At 50.2% G+C, this 26,706-nt stretch overlaps 1 protein-coding gene across 1 annotated transcript in view; it reads right to left on the bottom strand.

The window, feature by feature from the left end:
- Positions 1 to 26,706, bottom strand: part of RPTOR (regulatory associated protein of MTOR complex 1) — a 176,358-nt gene that overhangs the window by 100,281 nt on the left and 49,371 nt on the right. Inside the window, exons 5-7 of the mRNA XM_032176974.2 lie at positions 22,672 to 22,773; positions 13,700 to 13,783; positions 11,416 to 11,526 (exon numbers count right to left, since the gene is read on the bottom strand). Coding sequence (XP_032032865.1) covers positions 11,416 to 11,526; positions 13,700 to 13,783; positions 22,672 to 22,773 — 297 coding nt within the window. The remainder of the gene's footprint in view (positions 1 to 11,415; positions 11,527 to 13,699; positions 13,784 to 22,671; positions 22,774 to 26,706) is intronic.

Genomic DNA, 26,706 nt, shown 5'->3' with positions numbered 1-26,706 from the left:
GCCTGACACGCAGTCCAGAGTCAAACTCCTCCCGATCCTCCCGCCTGACACACAGTCCAGAGTCAAACTCCTTCTGATCCTCCTGCCTGACACGCAGTCCACAGTCAAATTCCTCCCAATTGTTCACAACTGTCCTCTGTGAGGTTTTTGATCCAGGATCCAACCAGGAATTGCACTTAGCTGATACACATCATTAGTCTTGAGAATAAATCTCCCCACATTTTTGGGGGTGTTTCTTGAATTAAAAATCTAGAAGGGGGGATGGGTGTAGTGGCTCACGCCTGTAATCCCAGCACTTTGGAGGCTGAGGCATGCAGATCACTTGAGGTCGGGAGATTGAGACCAGCCCGGCCAACATGGGAAACCTCATCTACTAAAAATATAAAAATTAGCCAGGCATGGTGGCAGGCGTCTGTAGTCCCAGCTACTCAGGAGGCTGAGGCAGGAAAATCGCTTGAACCTGGGAGGCAGAGGTTGCAGTGAACCAAGATCGTGCCACTGCACTCCAGCCTGGGCGACAGAGTGAGGCTCCATCTCAGAAAAAATAAAAAAAAAAATCAAATCTAGAAGGGAATAGTACAGTTTTTTGCAGACTGTCCCACAATTAGAATTTTTTTAGCAGCTTCACTGATGTATAAGCGACATATAAATTTGAAGTACAGAATTTGAAGATTTTGGATGCACATCTACACCTGTGAAGCTACCACCACAATCTAGGTGGGGTCTGGCCCCTCAGACGTTTTCTTCTGCCCCTGTGCCCCCACCCTCGCATGCCCCAAGCAGCAGCTCATCTCCTTTCTGTGACTGTAGTTTGCATTTTCTCGAGTTTTAAATGAATGGAAGCATACAGTATGTACCCTTTCTTAAACTGGCTTCTGTCACTCAATGTAATTATTTTGAGATCAGTTCATGCCTTTTTATTGTTGAGTAGGATTTCAGCACATGGAGAGATTGCAGTTTGCTTATTCATCTGCTTGTTAATGTACATTTAGGCTATTCCCAGTTTTTGGCCATTATAAATAAAGCTGCTAGGAGCATTCATGTACAAGCCTTTGTGTGGACATGCTTCCTTTTCTCTTGGGGAATACCTAGGAATGGAATGGCTAGATTGTATGCTGAGTGTGTGCTAATCTTTATAAGAAACTGTGAAATAATTTTGCAAAGTGGTAATGCACACTTTGCACTGCCCTCAGCAGCATAAGAGGGTTCCAGTTCCTCCACGGCCTTACCAACACTTGATAGCATCGGCTTCTTAGGCATCTACTCGATGTGCAATGGTATATGACTGTGGGTGCAGTTTGCATTTCTCTGGTGACTAATGATATTCAGCATTGTTTCATGTGCTGATTTGCCATTCGTACTTCTTTGGTGAAGTGTCTGCTCAAACCTTTTGCCTGTTTTTCTTTGTCTGCTTGTGTTTGTTTTCATGTTGATTTTTGAGAGTTCTATCTATGTTCTTGCCACAGGTTTTTAACAGAAAAACGATTTGCCAATATCTTCCCAGTCTGTGTCTTGTCTTTTCATTTTCTCCATGCCATCAAAGGGCAGGTGTTTATATGTATGGGTCTATTTCCTGACTTTCTTCCTGTTCCGTTATCTGTTTGTCCATTTGAAGCTATTTCTGATCTTGAGTACTGTGGATTTATAGTCACTCTTGGAATCAGGTAGTATTAGTCCTTCAACTGTGTTTTTCTTTTTCAAAGCTGTTTTGCCTACTGTAGGTCCTTTGTATCTCCATGTGGATCTCAGAAGCAGAAATCAAGATAATGGACGATCTCTCCATTTACTTAGGTCTTCCTTCATTTCTTTTCACAATGGTTTGTAGTTTCAGTGTACAGATCTTGCCTACCTTTTGCCAGAATGTATCCCTAAGTATTTCTTTTTTTTTTTCCAGTGGTATTGTAAATGTTCTCTATTTTAATTTCAACTTCTAATTGTTGATTGCTAGTATATATACATAAATTGATTTTTGTATATTGATCTCATAACCTGCAAACTTACTAAACTTTTTCTAGTAGCATTTTAAAATAGATTAGACTGGATTTTCCACATAGACAATCATGCTGTTTGAAAATACAGTTAAACCTCTTCCTTTTGAACCTGAATGCCTTTTTTTCCTTGACTCACTGTACTACCTAGAACTTCTAGTACAATGTTGAGGGATGCGACAAGAACAGATGGCTTGATCTTGCACATTCAGTCTTTCACCATTGTATGGCGTTGGCTGTAAATTTTTGGAGATGCTGTTTGTCAGGTTGACGAAGTTCCCTTCTATTAAGAGTCTGCAGGGAGTTTTTCTTTTTTTAAATCAGAAGTGGATCTCAGATTTTGTTAAAATACTTTGTCTGCATTTCTTGAAATGGTAAGATGGTTTTCATCTTTTTTAAATATGGTAAATTACACGGACTTTTCTCTCTTTAAAAATAATTCTTTAATAATCTGAAGAGGCATCCATTGATTTTTCAATCCTTAAACAGGTTTACATTCCTGAAATAAATCCCACTAGATTATGTTTGTTTTTATATAGCATTGAATTTAATTTGCAAAAATTATATTTAGCATTTTTATATCTGTGTTCAAGAGAATACTGATCCATAGTTTTCTTTTCTTGTAATGTGTGTCTAACCTTTGGTATCAGGTAATGCTGGCCTCATAGAATGATATGGGAAGGTGCTTAGATGTCATCCAAATATGTCTTCCTTAATGTTCAGTAAAAGTCACTGGCGAAGTCATCTGGACCTGCAGTTTTCTTTGTAGTAAAAGTTTTCACTACAAATTCCACTTGTAGTGACAGGCACAATGACTCATGCTGTAATCCCAGCACTTTGGGAGGCCAAGGTGGAAGCATCGCTTGAGCCCAGAAGTTCGAAACTAGCCTGGGCAATGTGGTGAGACCCAGTCTCTAAAAAAAAAGTATAGTGCTATTCAGATTAATGATCTCTTCCTGAGTGAGTAGTGTGTGTCATTCAAGGAATCAAAGTTATCAAATGTTCTCCCATCAAGTTGCTCATGATATTTGCTTATCATCCTTTTAATATCCCTAGAATTTTTCATGATGTCACCTCTATCATTCCTGATGCTGGAATTTGTGTCTTCTTTGTTTCCTTATCAGTCAGGGTGGTGTTTCACAGTTTTATTCATCTGTTTTAAAAAAATATGTTTTGTTCAACAGATTTTGATGTTTCACTGTTTTCTTTCGTATTAGTCTCCAGTCTGGTTTGTATCATTTCCTTTGGCTGACAGCTCTGGATTTACTCCGCTCGCGCTGCCCTCTTCAGGTGGAAGCCGGGATCTCCAGTTGGAGACTGTCCCTCTTTTCCAATGCATCGTCCAGCACCTGCTACACATTCCCCTCTCAGCACTGTTCAGAGCTGGGTCCACGTATACTCAACCTATTTATTTTATATCTTAATATACATATTTATATAATGTATTTATTTATTGCAAGTATTTATAATTATATGTACATTATATTATGTATGATATACACATATAGTAATATTTAAATAAATCTGTTATTCATGACTTATAATATCTATATATCTTAATATTACATATTTATATTCTATTTTGTATTAAGCACATATATGAATATAATTTACTTAAAATTTTATGGAATGAAATGAAAATCATTTATTTATCTAAAAGTTTTTGTTTCTAAGTGCTTAGAGACATTCCTACTATCTATTATTGATTTGAGTTTGACTCCACTGCGGCTGTAGAACAAGCCTGTAAGGCTTCAGTTCTTTACATCTGTTGAGGTTTATTTGGCCAAGGGTCTGGCCTATCCTGGCACAGGCTCTGTGCACTCTGTGGCTGCTGTGTGGCGTGTTCTACAAACATCAGGGCCCAGCTGCTGGAGAGTGCTGCTCAAGTCTCCACTATTCCTACTGATTTCTCTTCTGCTTGTCCTGTCAGTTACTGAGAAAGGAGCACTGAAATCTCCAAATATAATTACGGATTTATCTACTTCTCCTTGCAGTTCCATCAGTTTTGTTGGATGTATTTTGAAACTCTCTTATTAGGTGAATAGACATTTAGGACTGCGACATTCTCTTGATGAATGATGAATGGACTTCTGTAGCATTATTCAATGTCTATCTTTATTGCTAGCAACATTCTCTGCTCCCAAACCTCCTCCTGTCTGATATTAACGCAGGCCCTGCAGCCTTCCTCTGCTTAGTGCCTGCATGGCAGAGCTCTTCCCGTCCTTTTACCTTTAATCTACTCATGTCTTTATGCCAAAAGTACACTGCATGTAGCCATGGTATGGTTTTTTCTTGCTCTTCAACCTGGCAGCCTCTGCCTTCTCATTGCGGCGTTCAGTCTCCACACTGCAGTGACGGGCAGGATTAGGTGTCCATCTATGATCCCGCCTTTTTCTATTTGTTGCATCTACTCTTGGTTATCTTTTACTTTCCGCGTTGTCTATATTTATGACTTCATATCATCTCTGTTGTCAGCTAATTAACTGTAACTCTTTTTAAAATTTGAGTGGCAGCTTTAGGGTTTATGGACTATTGCGGTTCATCTTCAGGCAGGTGATATGAGACCACTTCAAACAAAGTCCAAGAATCTTATAACAGTATTTCTTCATTCTCTCTCCTCCCCATCTTTTTGCTACTGTTAGCATACATTTTGCTCTTACAAATGTTATACATTCTGTGGGGTGCCGTGGCTTGTGCCTGTGATCCCGGCTACTCGGGAGGCTGAGGCAGGAGGATGGCTTGAGCAAGGGAGTCTGAGCTTACAGTGAGCTGGCCTGGGCAACAGAATGAGACTTTGTCTCGTAAGGAAAAAAAATTAAGAGTGCAAAAGGCTTATTGAAAAAAATTCATAGTACACTGTTATTGTTTTTCTTAAAACAATGATCTTTTAAAGAAGATTTAAATAAAAGGAAAAAAATCCCATATTTATCCACATAGTACTCATTTCTACTGCTGTGAATTCCTTCGTGTAGAACTGTGTTTCCCTCTGAAGAGTATTCTCCTCAAGGCTAAAGGACTTCACATTTCTTGTAGTGTGGATCTGCCGGGGATAAGTTTTCATCTTTTGTATGTCTTCAAAAGTCTTTATTTTGCCTCCATTTGGAAATATATTTTCAGTGGGTATAGAATTCTAGGTTGACAGCTTTTTTTCTATCTCTCTCTCTCTCTTTCTTTGCTTTAAAGATGCTGTTCCGCCATCTGCCTTTTCCATCTGTAGGAAATCTGTAAGAAGAAACCTGTCATCATTCTCACCTTTGCTCCTTACTGGCTTTTTATTGGCTGCCTTTAGGCTTTGGAATTTCTCACTGTTTTTCAAGCAATTTGATTGCGATATGCCTTTGTGTAGGTTTCTTGTGCTTAGGGTTTGCTAAGCTTCGTGGATCTGTGGGTTTATAATTTTCATCAAATTAAAAAAAATTTTAGCTATTGTTTCTTCAAACACTTGTTCTGCTAGCCTCTTTTATTGACCCCCAAATAGTATGTTATGTCACTTGCCGTTGTCCCAGTATGGAATAATATTCCTTTAACTAAATTTTTTTCTTTTCTTACCGTGCTTCATTTTTGTTAGTTTCTATTGCTATTTTCTTTCTTTCTTTGAGGCAGGGCCTCACTCTGTTCCCTAGGCTGGAATGCCATGGCACAATCATGGCTCTTTGCAGCCTTGACCTCCCAGGCTCAAGTGATTCTCCCACCTCAGCCTCCTGAATGGCTGGGACTGCAGGCGCGTGCCAACATGCATGGCTGAGTTTTGTATTTTTTCAGGTAGAGTCGAGGTTTCACCATGTTGCTCAGGCTGGTATTGAAATCCTGGTTACTCAAGTGATCTGTCTGCCTCAGCCTCCAAAAGTGCTGAGATTACAGACGTGAGCCCTGTGCCTAACCGTTTACTGCTTTTTCCTGCAACGCTTAACTGGTTGTTAATCCCATCAAGTATATTTTTTCCCATCACATATTGCAGTTTTCATCTCTAGAAATTTAAATTGGGTTCTTTTTATATTTTCCATGTCTCAATTTAACTTTTTGAATATGTGGAATAGACTTCTAATGTTTTAATGTCCTGGCTAATTATAACACCTGCAGCAGCTCTGAGTAGGTTTTAATGGGTTGATTTCCTTTTTTCATTACAGGTCATATTTTCCGGATTCTCTTTACCTGCCTGGTCATGTCTGGCTGGTGGTGTGAAGTGCAGTGTAACCTGGCATGGGGAGTGATTCTGGGGGGAGGCCCTCTGGGATCAGAGTCCTGGGAGAATCCTGGAGAGACGGCTTTCTTCATGTGCCCCTTTTGGTGCTCCTTGTCCTGTGCGGTGCCATCTCTGTCAGATCAGTGTCCCCACTGTCCCCTGCTCCGTCTCATGCAAACGGCACACACTTCTCCCCGATGGCACATGGTGTTCTTCCGTCTTTTCTTCCGCCGAGCCCACCTTCTTTAAGGCCTCCTCATGAATCCCTCAGAGGTTCTGGCACAATGGGACACAGGGTGTGCCCCACAGGTGCTTGGGAAATGAGGGGAGGTCCCAGGCTCGCCCTTCAGCTGGGCCCAGCCTGAGTGGGCTCCCATCCTTCTCAAACTCTTAAGTGTGCCCTGAGGGCTGGCTGGCAGCAGCAGGGGGATGCTGAGAACACTGGGGGAGTGGCTGGCTTCTGTCTGCACCTCTGAACCTCTGAGCAGGCTCTGTGATCTTCACAGGTGGACCTGTCTGTACACCATGTGCACCCCGATCTGCCCAATGGCAAGCCCCAGGAGTCACGGGGACCGCTGGGGGCTGCAGGAGGCACTCATCACGCGGGGGCTGAGCTCTGGAGGACCACCAGCAACACAAGGACGGGGCGGAGCAGACATCATGGTGGGCGGAGCTTCGGAGGACCACCACCAACACAGAGGGGCATGCACATATTGTGGGAGGTGCACACATCATGGGGGGTAGGGGTGGAGATCCGGAGGACCGCCAGCAACATCCATGGCCAGACGTGGGAAGGGGAAGGGAGTGGAGGAATGACCCCTCAAAAATACAGGGAACTTTCATCTCTGGGAATTTATCTCCAGGGTAATGATGGAAGGAAGGGCAAGGCAGGTGAGGTAGATGAGGCTCAGTTTCTACCGTAAACACTTCAAAATGCCCCTCAGTGGAATGACTGCTTTTAAACATGCAGGTGCAACAAGCTAGTTAAGAAATTAATTCACAGGAAGGCCTGTGGTGCCTGCAGGCAGTTACAAGAACACTGCAGGCAAGGGCATGCCCAGCTGGCTGTGGGAACAGCTCCCCAAGCAGTACTGAGCAGATAACCCCTTCAGCAGCATGAATATTAAACCCGAGGCCCTGGTATCTGCCTGGAGCAGGGTGTAAAACCAAGGCACGCTGCAGCCTCCGTGCTCATGGCCACGTTCTGCCATTTGGGGTACTCGAGAGCAACAGGCCCTGGGAGATCCACGGGACCAAGAGCCAGTTTTAAACAAGACGCCCTGTACCGCAATACGATGATGGGCTGTGGATGCAGTGAGAATGTCACGATGAAGGTACGAGGAAGGCTGTCCCCTTTCACCAAGAGCCACCCCTGAGACTAAAAATAATGACATCGTGAATTTCTAGGTCCTAAAAGGTACTAGAAACATGAAGTCTGAGAATCAAAGTTGGCTTAGACACATTCCTGCAGCACTGGCGGGGCTGGGGCAGGGCTGGGGAGCAGGTTCAGGCGGCCGTAATCCCAGACCACTACATGCAGATGGCATCTCTTCCAACCCTTCACCCTGGGCTTTGTGTCATGTAAGGGTCACTGTTTTGTGCATCCCAGAGCCTCTACACATGGTCCTTCATCCATGGCCAGGTGCCAAGACATCTAAGTAGATGACGAAGATATGGGTGTAGGACAGAAACCACGTTTCAGAATGACTTCCTGCCAAACACCCTTTGTTTACATAATGTGGCTCTTCAGTGAATTTGAAGAAGAGTAAAATAGAAATGACCCAGACCTCTCGCTTCCTGACTCACAAAGCCAAGCTTTCCATTTAGCAAGAACAGGTTTTAGTGTAACAGAGACAGGCAAGAGAGATGTGAGATTTACGTGGTGCCCCTTCCTGGTCCTGTTCCTCTATAATTTACACAGCAGTTTTCCACGTCCTGGTTGTGAGCTCTGGAACTGTGGCTGGAGGCAGACGGCCGAAGGATCACTGCCATGATTTTACAGAGGCAAATCATGGCCAAGGGAAGTGAAAATGACTTGTCAGAGCAAATGGGGTGATGAGATCCAACTCAGGTTTTTAACTCTTAAATCCAGTGCTTTAGCCAATCTTTCAAAGCTGTCATTCTTTACCTGTAGTTTAATGGGTAGCAGGGAAAATATTTTGCTGAAATATAAGGTATTCTGGTCACCATTATGGAGCGTTCCCTGGTCACAGCTAGGTGCAGAGCACTGGGCCCAGGAGGGTTCAAGGTTGAACTGAGGTCAAGGTCAACCTCAGCTGTGCTGAGAGGAGAAGCAGCAGCTCCCCGCATCCAGCTCAGGAAATCAGGAGCAGCCGGGAGAGATGGCAAGCACGGCAGCCAACCCGTGCCGGCAGAGCCATGGTCAGTGCCCCAGGCCCAGAAAAAGAGTGAGAGATCCCAGAACCAGAAGAGGGGCTGGAAGCTGCTTCTGCTTGGAGAGAGCATATACACAAAATCCTAGGGAATCTACAAGAACCAGCGAACTAGCAGAAAATCTCAGGGAATCTATAAGAATCAGCGGAACCAGCGAGAGGTCAACTGCTGCTGGGTACGATCGACGCATGCCTCCAAGGCGGAAGCCCTCGCCGCCCGCTTTGGCAGCAGCCTCCCCACTCCCTCGCTTTTGTTGCGACACCAAAGTCCTATGTGAGCACTTGGGGTATGGGGGGGCTATGGTCAGGGCTGGGTGCAGGGAGCAGAAGGGCTGAGCAGGGGCCCAGGGGTCCGTAGGCAGCACAGTTGGGGACCTGATGATGGGCTGGACTTGAGTCAGCAGGGGCTGTGGGTGGGAGACACAGCAGTGGCTTTGTGTGGGGTGTGCAGGGCTGATGAGTGAGAGCACACAGGGCGGGGTATGAGCCTGTGGCTCAGGGATGCCTGCCAGTGCCTGGACAGCAGGGGCAGTGAATTTGGCTGAACAAAGCCCAATGTGGCAGCTTCAGTGAGCACAGCGGGTCCTGGTGGCCCGGGGAGCACCGGGCAGCAGGCAGGAGCCCCGGGGGCTGTAAGCTCTGTCCACTCTCCCCTCACCTGCCACACAGAAAAGGGAAGGGTGGCCTTCCCCGGCTCCAAGCCATGGCCTCTCCAAGGTGTTCTTGGCACTCTCCCGTACCTGCTCTGTGACTTTGCTAGACCCTCCCTTTCCCTGTGTGGGCAAGGAGCTCCAGATCTGGTGAAGGGGCCCAGCGGGGTGCCGGCCCCTCGCATGGTAGCTATGCGGCCCCTGCTCCCTCCTGTGGGCGGTGCCTCACCAGTAAATAAGCTGCAAATTCAAGCTAACTTCACAGGGGACTTAGGAATTAAGAGACTTTGCATATGAAAGCCGCCGGACAGGGCGCCACACACACGTGCACGCACAAGCGCCCACGTACATGACCACCCCCGCACACACGTGCAAACAGCAGCTGGCTGAAGTCCGGGGGGAACGTGGACCTGCTCCTACAGGCCTTCTAATGAGCTGCTGGGGCTGGTTTGCTTCAAAAGCAAGCAGGGAGCAAAGCCAGCCTTGCCCTGATGCCAGCTCCTCCGTCCCGCTCTCCTCACCCGCGGCGGCGCCCCCAGAGCAAGACTGACTTGGCTTCTTCCCGGGGCTCCCTGCCAACCTGGCTCCGAGCCCAGCTCTGTGTCACACACATGTGCCCCTCTGCACATGGACAGCTAAAGGCAAAGGCATCTCTGGGGGGTCTTTGTCCCCAACAACCCTGCAGAGGGCAACATATTCCCCAGCTCCATTCCCAGCACACACCCTTTGTTCTAGAATCTTCACGTTCTGTAAATGAGCCCTTCCCAGACCCTTTGCACCATCTGTACAGCTCTCCTCTCCACTGTGTCACAGGAGGAGCTTTCGAGAGCCCTCCCGCAGCCGAGCCTTCCACATTTTCCTTTGAGGGTCTCGCCTGCCATCACCACTGGGTGGACGAGGTCCCCAGTCTTGGCATCGGGCCAGCCCTGCTCCTAGGCCACACAGGGCTCCTGACCAGTTGTCTCTGGAAGGCTCCCTGAGCCCCCGCCGGCCACGCAGGCTCCAGCCCGAGTCGCCTCTCCCCACCCAGGCTTGGTGCCGCCCTCTCTGCCGCCCTCCCAGCCCTGCAGCTCGACCTCTTCCGCCCACACTCCTGGAGGAAGGTGCTCTCCACCCGTGTTTCCCTACAATCCACTTGGCACCGAGGCCAGGCAATGTTTATAAACCACAGCTTCTTTCTTTGATGTCTTTGTTCCAAAATCTGTAATAATCCCCATGCCTGCTAAATGAAGTTTAACTGTGTCTACCGGGAACCGTGCACCCTCCGCGTGGACGGGGCCTCCCTGCGTGTCCCCGCACACAGGCCACACGGAGTGGCTTGCCCTCCTCTAAATGTCTTCCCAGCCCGCCCTGCCACCTCCATGTTTGGACCCCCGCCTGACATCCACCCCCTCAAGGCTTTTCCTGGTGTTTCCATTCAGCATAGGCCGGGTCTCGCCCACAGGACTTCTCAGCCCCGCTCCTCTGACCCATCTCGCTGGTAGCTCCTGCAGGAGGTGACCCTGCCTCACAACAGGGCTGGTGTCACCTGCAACCCCTGCCCGCACCCAAGCATAAGATGCTGGGGACAGGGACAGCTGACCTTGTGTCTCTCTTAACATAGCTAAATACGGGTCCCTGGCCTAGGTGATAGAGGGGCGAAAACGTGGCTGCAGGGCCAGGGCTGATGCCCGTCAGAGAGGGCAGAGCCAGACAGCCCCGTGTAAGGGGGTGGCCCCTAACACCTCGGGGCTTTGCCCAGACCACCTGTGAAGGGTTGAGGAAGGGGAGATATGCAATGGTGGGCACAGGAGGGGCCGATGCGGGGTCTGGGCAAGGCAGAGGCCAAGTTTACTGCCATGGCGGGGTTGCTTCCAGTCAGGGTCAGCAGCACGGGGACAGCCTTACGGGGGGTCAGACACAGGCAGGGGGACTGAGTGTAGGGCACCAGGGGAAGGCCAGGGACAGGACGGTGTTGGGGGACTGAGCGCAGGGCACCAGGGGAAGGCCAGGGACAGGACAGGTAGGTGACAGCCCCCACGACCCAGAGGTGGCTGCTGAGGTGGGCACGTCCCACTTTACCCCGGAAGAGAGGAAGGGAACGGCAGTGCCTGGAAAGGGAGTGAGGCTGGAGAAAGGGCAGGCCGGAAGCATAGGGCTCGGCATCCCCAGAAGGGCCGGCGGGTTCACATCACTCTGGGGAGGAGGGCAGGGATACTCACGCTGTCCACTGCGAGGATCTTGGCCCAGATGAAAACGAGAAGTGGCCGCAGCTCTCGGGCCGAGCTCTGGAGCAGCTTCAGCACGTAGGGGAAGATGCCGACAGACAAGGCCTGGGGGAGAGGGAGGGCGTCAGCGCGCCTGTGCCGCAGCGAGGGAACGGGCAGCAGCAGGGGTGCCACGCGGGACCAGCTGCGGTGTTATCTTCAGCATATATGGGAAACGCAACAGGAATGAATCGGCCTCACTTAAAGTAAAGAAGGGCTTCCTCCAGATTTATTCATCTCCGACTTATTCCTAGAAGCTGCCACGTACTGCCAGCCTTGACTGGTGTCAAGAGACTGGAATTAATCGGGTGGCAGCTTTTCCTTGTGGAGGCGCAGGCTGCTTGCGCCTGGGGCCCTCGCCTGCCCTTGGTGGCCTTCTCCGCTCTCAGCAGCAGAGCATCAGGCACCTTCACTGTGTTGTTCACGTATGAGCCATGGCCACCTCTCCGTGACGGTGCGGCCAGCTTGCTCAGCACTCACATTTGCACTTCAGATACACCTTGGGAGAAAGACGCCTGCTCTGGGAAAGGCAGGGAGGAGCAGGGCTCGGGGCTCGCTGGTGCCTGGTTCTGGCTGTGTCATTCTCAGGGAACTCTCTGTCCTCAGAGGCAGGGGAGGGAGAGTGTGGAGGGCACTGCGGCATGGAGGATGCCTGGCAAAGTACTGCTGCACTCCACAGCCAGGGGTTTCTGCTGTGTCCTTATCTCAAAGCTGCTGGAATTTCAAAGATATCCCAAAGGTATCCCCTTCCAATAAGTGAGGTCCCCTGTAACCAAGACAGGAGGTGGTGGTGGGACGCAGGCCTGGGTCCCTTCCCTTTGAAAGGCCACATTTAACAAGGAATGAGCAGTTTCTCTGGTTCGGGTGGCTGGTCCCTCACCTGAGAGGCAAAATCCGTACCTGTAAAAATACCTCGTTTATCCAGCCTCGATTCACGTATTAGCAAAATTTCCAATGAGCAGAAGCTTAATTCTTTAAAGGGAAGAAATTGGTTTTAAAAAATTAACCTTAAAAATGAAACTCTTTCTAAAATGTTATGAATACATGCTTCCTGTCTTCTTCGAGAGCAAGCAATACCACACAGGCCTTTCCAGGATGACTAAGTGACACCACCATGCACACACCAAGTGACCGAGTCACGCCAGCCTTCCTCCGATGACTCAGGCCCTGACTCTGTTACAAGCTATTTGTGGCCTCAGGCACCTGGAGTGAAAATGGCCCAGTGGTGAGTGCTGAATGATTCTTCCGAGTTTTGGATGTTTTCTCTCCTCCTTCAGTGCTGGACTATCAATTACCACTCTTTGTCAACATTATCTGATGAAAATACTTAAATACACCAAACTCAAGTACTCACCACCCAGCTTCCGTGACAGCAGTTCCGCACCCACTGCCCCACCGTGCCGCTCCCAAGCACAGTAAATTAAGGCTCATATGTCACGTGATTTCATTGGTGAATATTCAGTGTCTATCTCTAAAAAATTAGGTCTCTTTTATAAAGACACGATCCAGTTACCACACCCAAGAAAAACGAACAATGATTCTTGAGTAACATAAATCCAGCTCCTGTAAAATTTCTAATTGTTTTATGAGTATTCATTTTTGGAACTTCAACAGAACCAAGTCAGGTTTACTGTACACGGCAGCCGGCCATAGGTCTCTCAAGTTTCCTTGACTCTGCGGTTGCCTCTCAGCCTCTTTTACTTTCCCTGTGAGTTATGTGTTAAATGCGCATCGCTTCTTGATCCTGCCTCTGCCAGAGTTTTTTAGTGGCCATCACTACTCTGCTACAGAATGAGGAACCAGACGAGCGTTTCCGAACGGTGCCTGCCATGATGGTGAGCAGACAGTGCTGAGGATCCAGACTCATCCTGGGGGAAGCAGCACCACGAGGCGGGTGCTGCGTCAGGCTCAGGGGTGCCCTGCTCCTCTGCAGCGCTGGGCGGCGGCTCAGGAAAAGGTGACCCGCCAACAACACGCTCACTCCTATGTCTAACATCAGACATAAAGAGGCGCGACAACCCCAGACCCCCAAACGCCAGGCAGCACTGCAGGCTGCACGGGTACAGAGTGGGCTCCTTGAGGGCCTCAGGAGACAGGACACCACCACGGTGGACACACTCGCCCTGGGTCTCACGGCTGGGGTGGCTCTGGATCATGAAATACGTGCAGAGACTGAAACACGGAGCCTAATTTCTGTCCCACCTCCCTCAGCCCCCAGGTTAATGCAGAAGGCACGCACCAGGCTTACTGCCCAGGGACCCAGGTCCAAAAATCTTCCAAGCAAGTCCAGTGCTCTCAGCCGGTGCACTTGGCTTAACAGCACCTGGAAGAACAAGAAGAAAATGGTATCACTGCAAACCATACTGGTGTGCAACCCCAAAACACTGCTGCACGAGCTGCCAGCTTTGGAGCAGTCTGACCACAGTTCAGATCTGTTTGCTGCTTCAGTCACAGTTACCTAGAGCTGGTGCTCCTTTCCTTACAAGTTCATGCTTTTAGACGGGTGAAGAAAACACGCTTTATGCCTTTATTACACAGATAAAACATGCTAAGTGTAGAAAATACTACAACAAACACGCTTTAATTGCATTTAAAAAGCTAACCCACTGGTGACATTTTGGTATATGAACTCAGACATTGTTCTTTATGTCCACACGTCTCTTACTGATCTTGAACTAGATAATACGTGATTCTATTTCTCAGCTCCTTTTTAAACTAAACAATGCACTGTGAACATCGTTCATATCACTAGGTATGTACTGACCATATTATTCCCAAAGGCAGCACAGTACTTCCGTTATGCAAATGTACACAATTCTTTCAAACAACGTCCCCACTGATAGATATTTAAATTATCACCAAAATGTTCCTACTTTTAACATTTTTATTTATTTATTTTTGAGATAAGGTCTTGCTCTGTTGCCAAGCTAGAGTAGATGCCAGATCATGGCTCATTGCAGCCTCAACCTCCTGGGCTCAAGTGATCCTCCCACCTCAGCCCTGAGTAGCTAGGACCGCAGGTATGTACCACCATGGCTGGTTAATTTTTGTGTTTTTTATGGAGATGGGGGTCTCACTACATTGCCCATGCAGGTCTTGAACTTCTGGGTCAAGCAATCCTCCCGCCTCAGCCTCCCACAGTGTTGGGATTACAGGCGAGGACCATCATGCCTGGCCAAAATGCTGCTCTTATAAATAATATTGTGATCAATATCCTAATAGGTACATCTGCACACTTACATGATTCTTTTCCACTAAGATAAATGTGAGTATTAACAAGGTAAGGTCAGAGCATATATACTTAAGTTACCAAATGACCCTGCGGCTGAACCCACCCACACTCTCGACGGCACGCACGTGGGCGCCAGCTTCCTGCTGCCTGAGCTGGTCACCCAGCAGCGCTCACTGGGGTGTGACTCTGGGCAAATTACTTAACGTCACTGAGCCTTGATTTATTAATTCATAAAACACATACAACACAACACCTGCCCAAAAGGGTTTCATTAAATTAAATAATAAATTTAAAGCTTGTGGGACAATACTAGCCCATATTACACTATTATTAGCCAATAGGACAGGTGAAAATACATCCTTTTCACCTGGATTTCTTGGATTTCAAGGGGAGTACATTTTGCAGGCTGATGGGCCATTTCTCCAGTAAACTTGCCCTGCATGCCTTCAGTTTTCTACTTCAGTATGTGGCTTTTTCTTATTGACATGTCAGAGTTCCTTATAAGTTAGAGTGGGCTTTGCCAGAGGTTTTGCACATACTTTTTCTGTTATATTAAAGTTCTACACTTTTTTTTTTTTTTTTTTGAGACAGAGTCTCGCTCGGTTGCCCAGGCTGGAGTGCAGTGGTGCAATATCGGCTCACTGCAAGCTCCACTTCCTGGGTTCATGCCATTCTCCTGCCTCAGCCTCCTGAGTAGCTAAGACTACAGGTGCCTGCCACCACACCTGGCTAATTTATTTTTGTATTTTTAGTAGAGACAGGGTTTCACTGTGTTGGGCAGGATGGTCTCGATCTCCTGACCTTGTGATCCACCCGCCTCGGCCTCCCACAGTACTGGGATTAAAGGCGTGAGCCACCGCGCCCAGCCAAGTTTTACACTTTTAATGGCATTACTTTTGATTTTTTTCCTTAATGGTGTCTATGCTGGAAGGCATGTGCATCGGGTCCCTCCAACCTACAGCATTTCTATCCACGATGCCTCAGTTATCCAAGGGGTGTTTATGGGACAGGTGCTCCGCTGGGTGCTAGGAGAATGACCACGGACAGTAGGGACCACCCCGTCCATCCTTCATGTGGCCTGGGAGACAGACATTAAACAAATGACCGCCCCATCGCCATGCCTAAACACACAGACCCCGGGAGGCCCTGACCTGGCCTCTCTGCAGGCCTCGGAGGTTTTCCCTCCCCCCAGGAGAAGATGCACAGGACACAGCTGGGCAGCAGGTCCTGGAGGTGACATGAGGGGGTTACCGCGTTGCAGGTGGAGAGGCTGGAAAAGCTCGGGTGTCTGAGGATGCACAGGCCACCAGTATGACTGAGGTCAGTGATAGGGGAGGGGCCAGACAGGGAAAGGCCCTGCAGACGGTGTGCAGAGAGGTCAGTTTGTCTTGAGATCCAGAAGCCACCAGCCGATGTTAAGCAGCAGTGACTGGTCCAGTGTGCTTGCTTTGGGGACAGGACTGGCAAGAGGCTGGAAGTGGGGGAGGCGAGTGGAAGGGGGTGGGTTTGAGCAGGGTGCCAAGATGGAGATGGGGAGGAAGAGACTGCAGCGCTGGCCAGAGGCTGAGAGTAGAAGGGGTAAAGGAAAGCAAACTCTAGAAGAGAAGGTTTGGGATGAGTTTGAAAACCCTCAAGAGAGTCAGGGGAAAGGGACGAGGAGGCCAGTGAGGGTGGAGGACAGCGGGGAGGGGAGAGGAGATGGCGGCCACCTGGGTCATGCTCCTGGGGGTCGGCCAGTACGACTTCCACGGAGTAGCCACCAAGTCAGAAGCATGGGCCCTGGGGAGCCGTGGAGAGGGAGGAGCTTCCCTGTTGGGGGAGAAGAGCACTGGCAGGAGGATGAGGGGGACAGGGAAGGTCACAGGTGGCAGCAAGAGGGGGCTAGCCAGGCTGGAGGGGCAGGAGACAGGGTGCGGAGGGGATCCCAACATGTCCAGCCTTGGGGGCAGAGAAAGAGCAGCGGGAATGCGGCCTCACTTCCCTTCCATGTGCCCGGAGCCAGCTCCCACGCCGGGTTCACCATGGACCCAGGAGTGGCAGGTTCCCCATGCTGGCGATGCTGAGTTTCTGATTAAGAGGCTGGGAAAGGAACGTGGGACTACTCGCGGGATATGTGAACTGGAACCGGATCCCTCTCCCATGCTGAACTCCAGGGCTGTCGCATGCCACTGCTGCCTGGAACTCAGGTTTGAGGGGCCAGTCAGTGGAAAAGCATGGGCTCTGGGGCCGGCTAACCTGATGTTAACCCTGCCTCCATCTCTGCCCAATTATTGGCTTAGATTCCTAACTTCTGGAAACTTCAATATCATTATCAAGAAAAACAGAGACAATAGTACTTGACTTGGGCTTATTCTCAAAGTTCAATGAGACAGAGTCCGTAAAGTGTCTAGCACAAAGCTGTGTGCACCACGGTGTCCAGCGGATGTAATGTCAGCATCGTAGTGTTCGGCTTCCGGATGTCTCCACCACCCAGGGTTTTGAGGACTGACTCTGTGTGTAGGAAACACTAGGCTGCCTGAGGCTTGAGTTTCTAGACGACCCAGGGAGAGGAGAGGAGGCAGGTCTCGCCATGGCTGCAATCATCAGAAATCAAAGACATCATCAGATCTAAAGCTTACAAATATTGTTTTCTGATTTTTTTTTGTTTTTTCCAACACTATAAATAAGGACAAAGCTGTTTCTAAGGTAAATAGTTGCAGAACAAATGGAAGAAGTGGCAGGATGGGGCGAAGAGGTCTAATCAAGGCCAGTTCCTGTTACTGTTTTACCAGGACACTAGCCTAGCAATAAAGGTCTCCTTAGAATGTGCTCCTTACAAACAACAAAAGCAAATGGGACAGTGGTTCACAATCACTACATAATCACTCGTGACGTGGTCCCGAGTGTCGCACTGTAGGAGCTGCAGGTGCTGATGAAACACACGTGGGGGCCTCGGTGGCTCACCTGCCTGGGAGTCGGCGTCGGAGGTCCATGGGCAGCATGGGATTTGGTGCTGCAATTATTTCATTTGCAAAGAAACATCATCAATAAAGAGTATTGGGGGAAAGGTTAAGTAGTGTTTTTTTTTTTCAAACATTACATCATCTTCCTGCCACCTTTTGTTGATTTACATTTTTTAAAAACCGAAGCCAACATAAAGCAAAGTTATTTTTAAAATAGGATTGGCTTTTAGAAAAAAAGCCAATGTTGTTTTTGTACTTAAAAACAACAAAAACAAAAATCTCCTGTTTAGGACCATCCCAGGATCTATGGAAATTATAGAAGTAAATGATGGTGAGCTGAATGAGTTACTGAGATTTATTTTCCACCTGTGGTAACCCAAACTAAAGATTAATCATGGTGGCAGGCATGAAGGCTCAATACTGTAATACAAACACTTTGGAAGGCTGAAGCTGGAGGGTCGCTTGAGGCCAGGAGGTCGAGACCAGCCTGGCCAACATGGTGAAACCCCATCTCTACAAAAAATACAAAAATGAGCCGGGCATGATGGCACACGCGTGCAGTTCCAGCTACTCAGGAGGCTGAGTCAGGAAGGTGGCTTGACCCCAGGAGTTGGAAGTTGCAGTGAGCTATGATCACACCACTGTAATCCAGCTGAGGCGAGCAAATTAAAACAGAATTGCTAAGGTTGTCAAATTTCATTTGCCTTGTATACAAAGAGAGTGCGCAGACAGGCATACTGGAAGAGCTGCTTCATAAGAAAAGATTCTCCAGTTCCAGCCCTGGAGTGCCGGGTGCTGCAGGCCAGGGTGCCTGGGACACCTGATGAGCAGGGCGGTTTTGGAGTCCCCGATGTATATGGTATGTATAATATCACTCTAGTTTGTTATTCTATTGTCACCTAATAACAATCCTGTGCTTTCAGACCCCATACTCTATTTGTAAAAAAAAATGATGCACGGAGAGAGAGCAAATAGACTTCCTAATGAAATGCTCACACTGATTTGTGACATCTAGGAAGAGGGACTAAAACTTCATCCTATAAAATCACTCTTGGCCAGGTGTGGTGGTGCACACCTGAAATCCCAGCTACTCGGGAGGTTGAGGCATAAGAATCACTTTAACCCAGGAGGCGGAGCTCCAGCTGCAGTGAGCCGAGATCACCTATCAACAGAAACGGCAGTGTCTGTGCATCATGGAATACTACTCAGCCAGAAAAAGAATGAAATCGTGTCTGTTGCATCAACATGGGTGAAACAGGAGGCCATTATGCTCAGTAGAATAACTGAGAAACAGAAAACCAACTGTTGCATGTTCTCATGTGTAAGTGAGTGGGAGCTAAAAAACGGGCCCACAAGGACACACAGGTGGAATAAAAGGCACTGGAGACTCCAAAAGGTACGAGGGGCTGAGGGCTGAGAAATTACCTATGGGGTATAATGCCCACTATGTGGGTAGCAGGTTCAACCAAGGCCTAGACTTCACCACTACACAGTGCATACATATAAGAAATCTGCACCCTTATCCCCTGGATCTATTGAAAAGAAAAAGGGCCACGTAAATAAATGAACACATAAATATCACCGTCACCTTTTTCCCGAAAAAGAAAGAAGAAGAAAAGTCACTTTCTCCTCTCTCTTCCATAACCTGGGCGCTCTTCATTCCCCTGCCTGGGCTTCCTGAGCCACCTGTGGGGAGCACACAGCACTGAGTTCCGGGCGAGCTGCCGAAGCCAGAGGGCAAACGCACCCCGCAGGCCACGAGAGTCCAGAGCTCCTCGTGGGAAGATGGTGTTCAGGGCTGGGTGCGGTGGTTCACGCCTGTAATCCCAGCACTTTGGGAGGCCGAGGCGGGTGGATCACAAGGTCAGGAGTCCAAGACCAGCCTGGCCAAGATGGTGAAACCTTGTCACTACTAAAAATACAAAAAATTAGCCAGGCGTGGTGGCGGGTGCCTGTAATCCCAGCTACTTGGGAGGCTGAGGCAGAGAATTGCTTGAACCCAGGAGGCAGAGGTTGCAGTGAGCCGAGACCGCGCCACTGCACTCCAGCCTGGGCGACAGAGTGAGACTCCGTCTCAAAAAAATGGACACCATCAATCAAGGGTCTGGGCAAAATAGCAATTTTTTTAAACATTGTACGTTCCTTCTTGTTCCTCTGTTGATTTGTATTTTTAAAAGGCAGAGAGGATATTGAGGCTGGAAAGCAGGAAAGGCCTGTTCCATGCTCACGTTTACAGGAGGGGCTGCGAATCAGCTGGACCCGATGAGACACCGCATGTGACCCTGGAGGGCCACCAGCCACTGCCTCTGGCTCAGGGATGAAGCGGCAGGGATTCGGAAAACCAGGAGGTGTTTAAGAAAATTCCCTTTCCCTTAAGTGATGTTTTCTGACTTGCCAAGGCACTAGAGAATAACTTAAGGATAACAGGGTCCAGGCTTTGGCAAAAATAAAGGCTCTTAAGAGAAAGTGCGGGGAAGTGAGCCGAGTTAATGAGAAAGAAGCCAGCCCCAGGGAGGGGGGGTACAGCAAATGAAGCCAATACCCCATTACACTTCACCCTTCCCTACTTTCTCGTTAGGTGGAGGTCCGCCCATTGATTCCGGCTGGGCACAGCCAGGAGACAGACCCTCCAGAAGGAGGAACCTGCCCCTCACACCGGCTGGAAAACCACCTGGGAAATGCCCCGTGCTCTGACCAGAGCTGTCTTCGCGGACATCGCCATCAGAAAGCTGCCTCCAGCACGTCTTCTCCTTCCTTGAGGGACTGTAGGTGGCCAAGGGAACATGGAAGAAGTCAACAGAAGGCCATTTACAAGAAGATTATTTGCTGGACCCAAAAGAGCTGGATTTAACGTGCTTGGCATCGGGTCCTGCTTTGGAGAGGGCCGATTCTACTCCATCACACTGCTCAAATAGTAGGAAGGTCAGTAGGAGAGCCAGTGTCTTCCGAGGGACATCCTGATTACTCAGGTGACCAACAGGAGCCATGGGGCCCAGCATGGGCAACCTGCGCTGCGGCCAACCCCGGTCACCCGTGGCCACACAGCCAGCTGCCTTTCTGCAGTCGCAGGAAGCGAAAACGCGGGCTTCGTCAAATGTTGTTTGGTTGTGTTGCTGCTATCACTGCGTGTTCTTGGTTTTGAACATGAGCTGGTTTATTTGTTTACACCTCACTCTGCAATCTCAGGATAGTCTTAAATGAATCTAGGTACACACAGGAAGAACAGTAATAACGTCTGCATTCTTTTTACAATGTCCAAAAACCAGCCATCATAATATACCAACAGCAGCAGAAATACATACTGTGGAATGTGGTACAATGTTATTTTATTTGGTAGAGATGGAGTCTCCCTATGTGGCTCAGGCTGGCCTTGAACTCCTGGGCTCAAGTGATTCTTCCCCGCCTTGGCCTACTGAGGAGCTGGGATCATAACACCAGGGCAGCCGGCTGGCACACTGGTTCTTTGTTGCCCGCCTGAGACAATGCCAGCGAGGACAGGCCGGCGGTGATGTCTTGAGCATGTCTATGTGCACTGTTCCTTCTCCCAACTCCTCTCTTGCTGGCTGAGATTCTTGGGGCAAAGTCCTGAACAAGGTGAAGCCTCAGTCCTACTGCGCGCCTGCGACACTGGCTGCCACTGCTGCAGCACAGACTGAACGGCGGAAGGGAAGGCTGCTGAGGCCATGGCTGTGACGAAGATAAACTGGCCCCAGTTTTCTAAATGATCTCTCAGAGGAGGGATGAACACTTGGTCTAGTGAAGATTGGTGTGCTGTCCGTCAGTGTGGTGAGCGGCCCTAACCGGAAAGCGCGAGCTCTGGAAGGAAGCAGGGCAGGTGGGGGGCGCCACTCACGCCTCTCTCCATGGAGGCACCGCCACCCAATCTGCTTTCTAGGAAGGCAAGGACCCAACTCTGCCGACTCTCAGAACTCAGCACCACACCCGGAGGTGGGGCTCTTCCTGTGTGTGGGGGGAGTCACCCAGCTTTAAACCGAAAAGGGTGGGGCCTGCCCATTCCCTGCCTGCTGCTGGGCGGCCCCTCCCCATGGCCATGCACAGCTCCTCGCCAAAGTCCAACTGCACCACCCCAATCACAAAAACACTTTTCCAGCTTTTAAAGTGAGTTCTTAAACCTTGATATCTACACTGACCAGTGGATTTTAAACTCCTTTGACTCTGACCCAGCCCACACACTTCCCCACAAACACACATTCACTGAAACAAAAGTTCTGTGGAATCTTTCTAACTTCACTACCTGTGACAAACTCTTCAATTTCTGTGGCCTCTCATCCTATCTCAGTGACCAAAAACCAGCCAGCAGGACCCACGACGCTGACCTCCCAACCCATGAACAGGTCATGGTCTGCACGTGAACAGCACTGACACGACACGGGCCCCATGGGCACTGGCATCTGAAGGGCGTGCCCCAAAAGGGCCTATTTGTTACAGCAGCTGTGACAGCCCCGTGCAAGGGAACGGCTGCCGGCGATCTGTGTGTGCTTCAGTGCATAACCTACGGCACTGGGCCACAAAGCCTGCTCCGCCCGCTTCGCCAGTCAGCATCTGCTCAGGGAGCCTCCTCCCTCCTCTCCCGGATTCACTGCCAGCTCCTGTCCTTCCCAAGAGAAGGAGGCAGTGGTGTCGAGAGCCTGCTCTGAAGCGAAGCACATCTGTAGCTGAATCTCAGCAATTCCTAAAGTGGAAATGGTAGCCAGGGGAGAGGGGGATGATGGACTGGCTGATGACTCCCCAGTCCCAAAGTTACACTTATCTGAGGGTGGAGGAGGGAAATCAATGGCTTTAGAGGAAACCCTTTAGGAATGAATGCGCAATCAGCCCAGTGACTCCTGATTGGATCTGTGTGATCCGTTTGCCCGAATGCCACCTGCCCATGCGCGGTCATCTTCGGGGCAGAGGGGCTGGGATGTCACAGACCCAGAGGGCTCAGGGAGAGAGAAGGCACTCCCGGGGCTGTGCAGGCATCTGGTTTCCTTCCTGCAGGACCCTGGCTTTCTGGCCCGGTCAGAAGAAACTCACCTGTAGGACGATGGGCAGCTGTTCGGGTGGGTTTCGGTTCTCCACGCCCATGGTGAGCCACACCTGGAATGCGGTCAGCTGCTCGGCGAAGAACGGGCTGTGCTGCAGGGCAAGCAGAACAGGTGCTTGTTAGGGCCATGTTGCCAGACGGCCTGGTCTTGCCCATCCCTGCCACCTGCCAGGCATCCAAGCCTTCATGAAGGGCCCGCCCTGCAGGGCCACGAGGATGCCAGGCGGCTGAGAAGTGGGTGCTCTGGGCATGCCAAAGAGGGAGAGCCTGTGGGGCACGCAAAGGGACCAGAGGCAGGCAGGAGAAAGGAGCAGCTGAGGATGACTCCAAGGCTTTCGGCTGGGGCACCGAGCTGGGGCTGCAAGCGGAGTGTGTTGGGAACTAGCAGTGGACATGTGCTCACGACAGTGGCTGGACAAAGGAGTGAAGATGCCGGGGGCAGGGGACTCCGTGCGTGTATGGATCAGCAGGCAAGTCTGGCTGGGGACACGCTTGGGAGTCATGGTGTGTGAATCTTTTCTAAGTTAAGTGAGAAAGGAAAGGGACCCAGGACGGAGCCTCTGCTACGGAGACCAAGGAGATGGGCTGGGGCCGCGCTAGGGCTGGTGAGGCCTGGCAGTGGAGGGAAAGCAGAGCTCAAAGGTCTGGACGCCAGGGAGCAATGTCCAGGGCAGAGCCACAAACCAGCACCGGGCCAGGCGAGATAAGGATGGAGAGCTGACTGGGCCCTGGATCAGCAGTGAGAACGCTCTGGAGTTGGGCAAAAGCGCAGCCAGAGTGAATTCGGTTTTGGTTGCAAAGGGGAAGAAGACAGACAGGTGGTGGCTGGAGAGGGACATAGGGTCAGGAAGTGCTTTTTGTAGATGTGGAGTAATGGGGACAGGACGCTGGTGAGAAAGACCCAGCTGGGGGCACGGAGGGTGGGGAAAGGCTGCTGGAGGGCATCCTCGGGCAGGCTGGGGGACGGGACTGGATGCACAGGCTGGGCTGGCAGAGCAGGGCTGCTCCCCAGGGGAACCAGGCAGGGGGCAAAGCAAGGGGGCCCAGATGCAGAGAAGCAGGGGGAGGTCTGGAGGACCCGGCAGAAGCGGTCGCGCGACTGCTTCTTGTTTCCTCAGTGAAATGGGAAATGAGGGTACTCTCTGGGGTGAGGGCGGGAGGAGGGGTTGCAGCTGGACAGAGAAAGCGCGTGGATGAGGGTGACCAAAAAAATGCATGGGGTCAGAATGTCAGGCGGCATCAGGGCCCCTCGAGGGGGTGACATGAGATATGTGGGGTCAGAATGTCAGGTGGCATCAGGGCCCCTCGAGGGGGTGACACGAGCTCTCCGTGGGCCACGCCGGGTGGGCCCGGGCTCCCAGTTAGCCCAGCCATGTGAGTGCAGGCACAGAGTAGAGGGGGATTTGCTTGGGTGCCGTGGAGCAGGTGGGCAGCAGGGCTGCTGGGCCTGCGGCTGGAGGGCGTGAAGGCTGTAGGGGAGGCTGCCGTTGGAAGGTCTTGGAACTGAGCGGCCAGGCAGGAGCAGTCTGGCCTGATTCCCTCCACGGAGAGTCACTTCCACTTCACACAGCTCTGCCTTCCCCGAGCCCCAGATACAAAGAATTAAAAACAAACAAACAAACAAAAACAACTACCAGCCTCTCTCTCCCATCCACTATCCTCTCTTCCCTACGTTGTTTGATTTTGCTCAGGGGGAAGGTGGGTGGCCGCAGTTGGAGGTGTGTGTCTCTGTGAGAGGAGGTCGGGAGGAACCCTCCCTCCGCTCATCTGGCCGGGGTCAGCTGTGCCTGAGTTCCAGTGAATGTGGACACACGTGGACAGGCGAACGCCAGGAGCAGGAGAGGGTGCCTCCGTGCGCCCAAGTCCAGGAGCGCTCTCGGCAGCCTCCACAGAGGAGCCTGGCGGGCAGAGCCCCGTGGCCCCACTTTAAAAGTCAGCCGAGAACATTCACCACGTAGGAATCCGTGCTCCTGTGCAGCCAGCTTACAGAAAGTTAATCACACTTGGAGGGCAACCTGTGGAGTTGGCATGGAGCCCCCAGAGTGATTTGCCTGTTTTCAAGTGTGAATTATTCATAAATTGGTTAAAAAAAAATCTTGTTAAGTACCCTCTCCTCCACATCTTGTGAGAACGTAGTTCTCCTGAGTTAGAGAAGGCTTGAGTCTGTGAACAGAAGTCAGGTAATTCAGATAATTACACCTCTTCTTTCTTTCACATTAGCTTTGCCTGACGGATTTTCACATGTTCCTCACTGCTGGAGTCACCACTCCATGCAGAAAGAGAAAAATTCCTGACTATTCACCTCAAACTGACAAAAAAGGAAAAGCACACCTCTGCCTGGCAGGTGCGCGGTGAGGCCCGAGAAGCTCCCTAAAGCCACGGGGAGGCTGACAAATTAGAGCAACCAACCACGGAAGAGTGGCCAGCACTTTATATGACGTTCCGGAAAACATCGAGAGCGGCCCGTGTCTCCACCCATGATTCACAGGGCTGATGTTTTGGGCCAAATCTCTGAGATTTTCTCCACTCCATGAAGAGCTCCTGAGCTGGCCCCTGCGTGGAGGGGAGCGAAGTCCATTCAGCGGGACAGAGAGCTCACAGGTCCCGCTGGGCTGAGCGTCTGGGTTGCCCGGCCAGGACCATACACCTGGCTCTCCCAGGGCGATTCGGATGCCGGGAGTTTTGCTCTGTTGCCAGCCTGTGTGCCAGGCAGTTTGGCATATTCTAAAAACAGGGGCAGCAGACTGAAAACGGGAAGGCCGGCTGAGAGGCTGAGAGCCTCCGAGTTGCACCTAAGTGGAGCCCGTCTGGCTGGACTTCTGCTACCAACAACCTGAGCATACCTGCCGCCTTTCTCACCGTCTGGACATTCCGAGACGGTTGCTCTCCGTCCTGACAGCGGTACAATACATTTGCCACTTACGACGAGCTTGAGGCTTAAAGAGGGGACTTAAAGTTCACTGCCAAGGGGACATTCTACCCCTCTGTACGGCTCTGTAGGGACATTCTCCCCACCGTACGGCTGCTCCGTTTGCAGAAGGGTTCTCTTTAACACCCCCGAAAGTCAATTAGCCCGAGCTTTCTACTGCATGGGAATCATTCTGGCTTCTCCTCCTATCTCAATAAACCAATTTTTTTTTTTTTTTTTGAGACAGAGTCTCACTCTGTTGCCCAGGCTGGAGTGCAGGGGCATGATCTTGGCTCACTGCAACCTCCGCCCCTGGGTTCAAGCACTTCTCCTGCCTCAGCCTCTGAAAACCTCAATTTTGATAGGGTTCTATGTTACTGTTAGTACAGAAAAATCAGAAAGTGAAATTTTAAACGATATCATTTACAACCATGTTGAGGGAGGAGAAGGCTCAATATTATAGAGGTGGTGACTTCTCCCCAATCAATCTGTAGATTAACTATAATCTCAATGAAAACCCAGCAGGTTCTTTGCAGAAATTAACACACTGATTGTAAAATTCACATGGAAATGCAAAGTACCAAAAGTAACTGAGGCAACCTTGGGAAAAAAACGAAGTTGTGGGACTTAGTCTACCAGCTTAGAAAGTGTCATGTAGAGCTTGTCATTACAACTGTGTGGTCCTGGTGCAAAGAACAAGTGAGCAAAGGGACAAACGAGGGAACAGAGGCAGCCACATGGACACGGTCCTCAGTGCAAAGGAGAGAACAGAGGGAGCCACGCGGACACGGTCCTCGGTGCAAAGGAGGGAACAGAGGCAGCCACGCAGACACGGTCCTCGGTGCAAAGGAGGGAACAGAGGGAGCCATGCGGACACGGTCCTCGGTGCAAAGGAGGGAACAGAGGCAGCCACGCGGACACAGTCCTCGGTGCAAAGGAGGGAACAGAGGCAGCCACGTGGACACGGTCCTCGGTGCAAACACCACCAGTAAGCCGAGCATTCACGGGGGACGTGAACTGTGAGCAGATGCAGGTCCAGATGTGAAAGGGAAACACAAAGGCTACTAGCTGACAAAGAGCGTAGCATCTGCTCAGAATGCTCATCTCAGAGGAAATA

The sequence above is a fragment of the Hylobates moloch genome, unplaced genomic scaffold (assembly GCF_009828535.3).
Source record: "Hylobates moloch isolate HMO894 unplaced genomic scaffold, HMol_V3 SCAFFOLD_15, whole genome shotgun sequence".
Taxonomy (NCBI): Eukaryota; Metazoa; Chordata; class Mammalia; order Primates; family Hylobatidae; genus Hylobates; species Hylobates moloch.
Note: the sequence above shows the minus strand (reverse complement) of the source record. Positions and strands in the feature narration are given on the sequence as shown.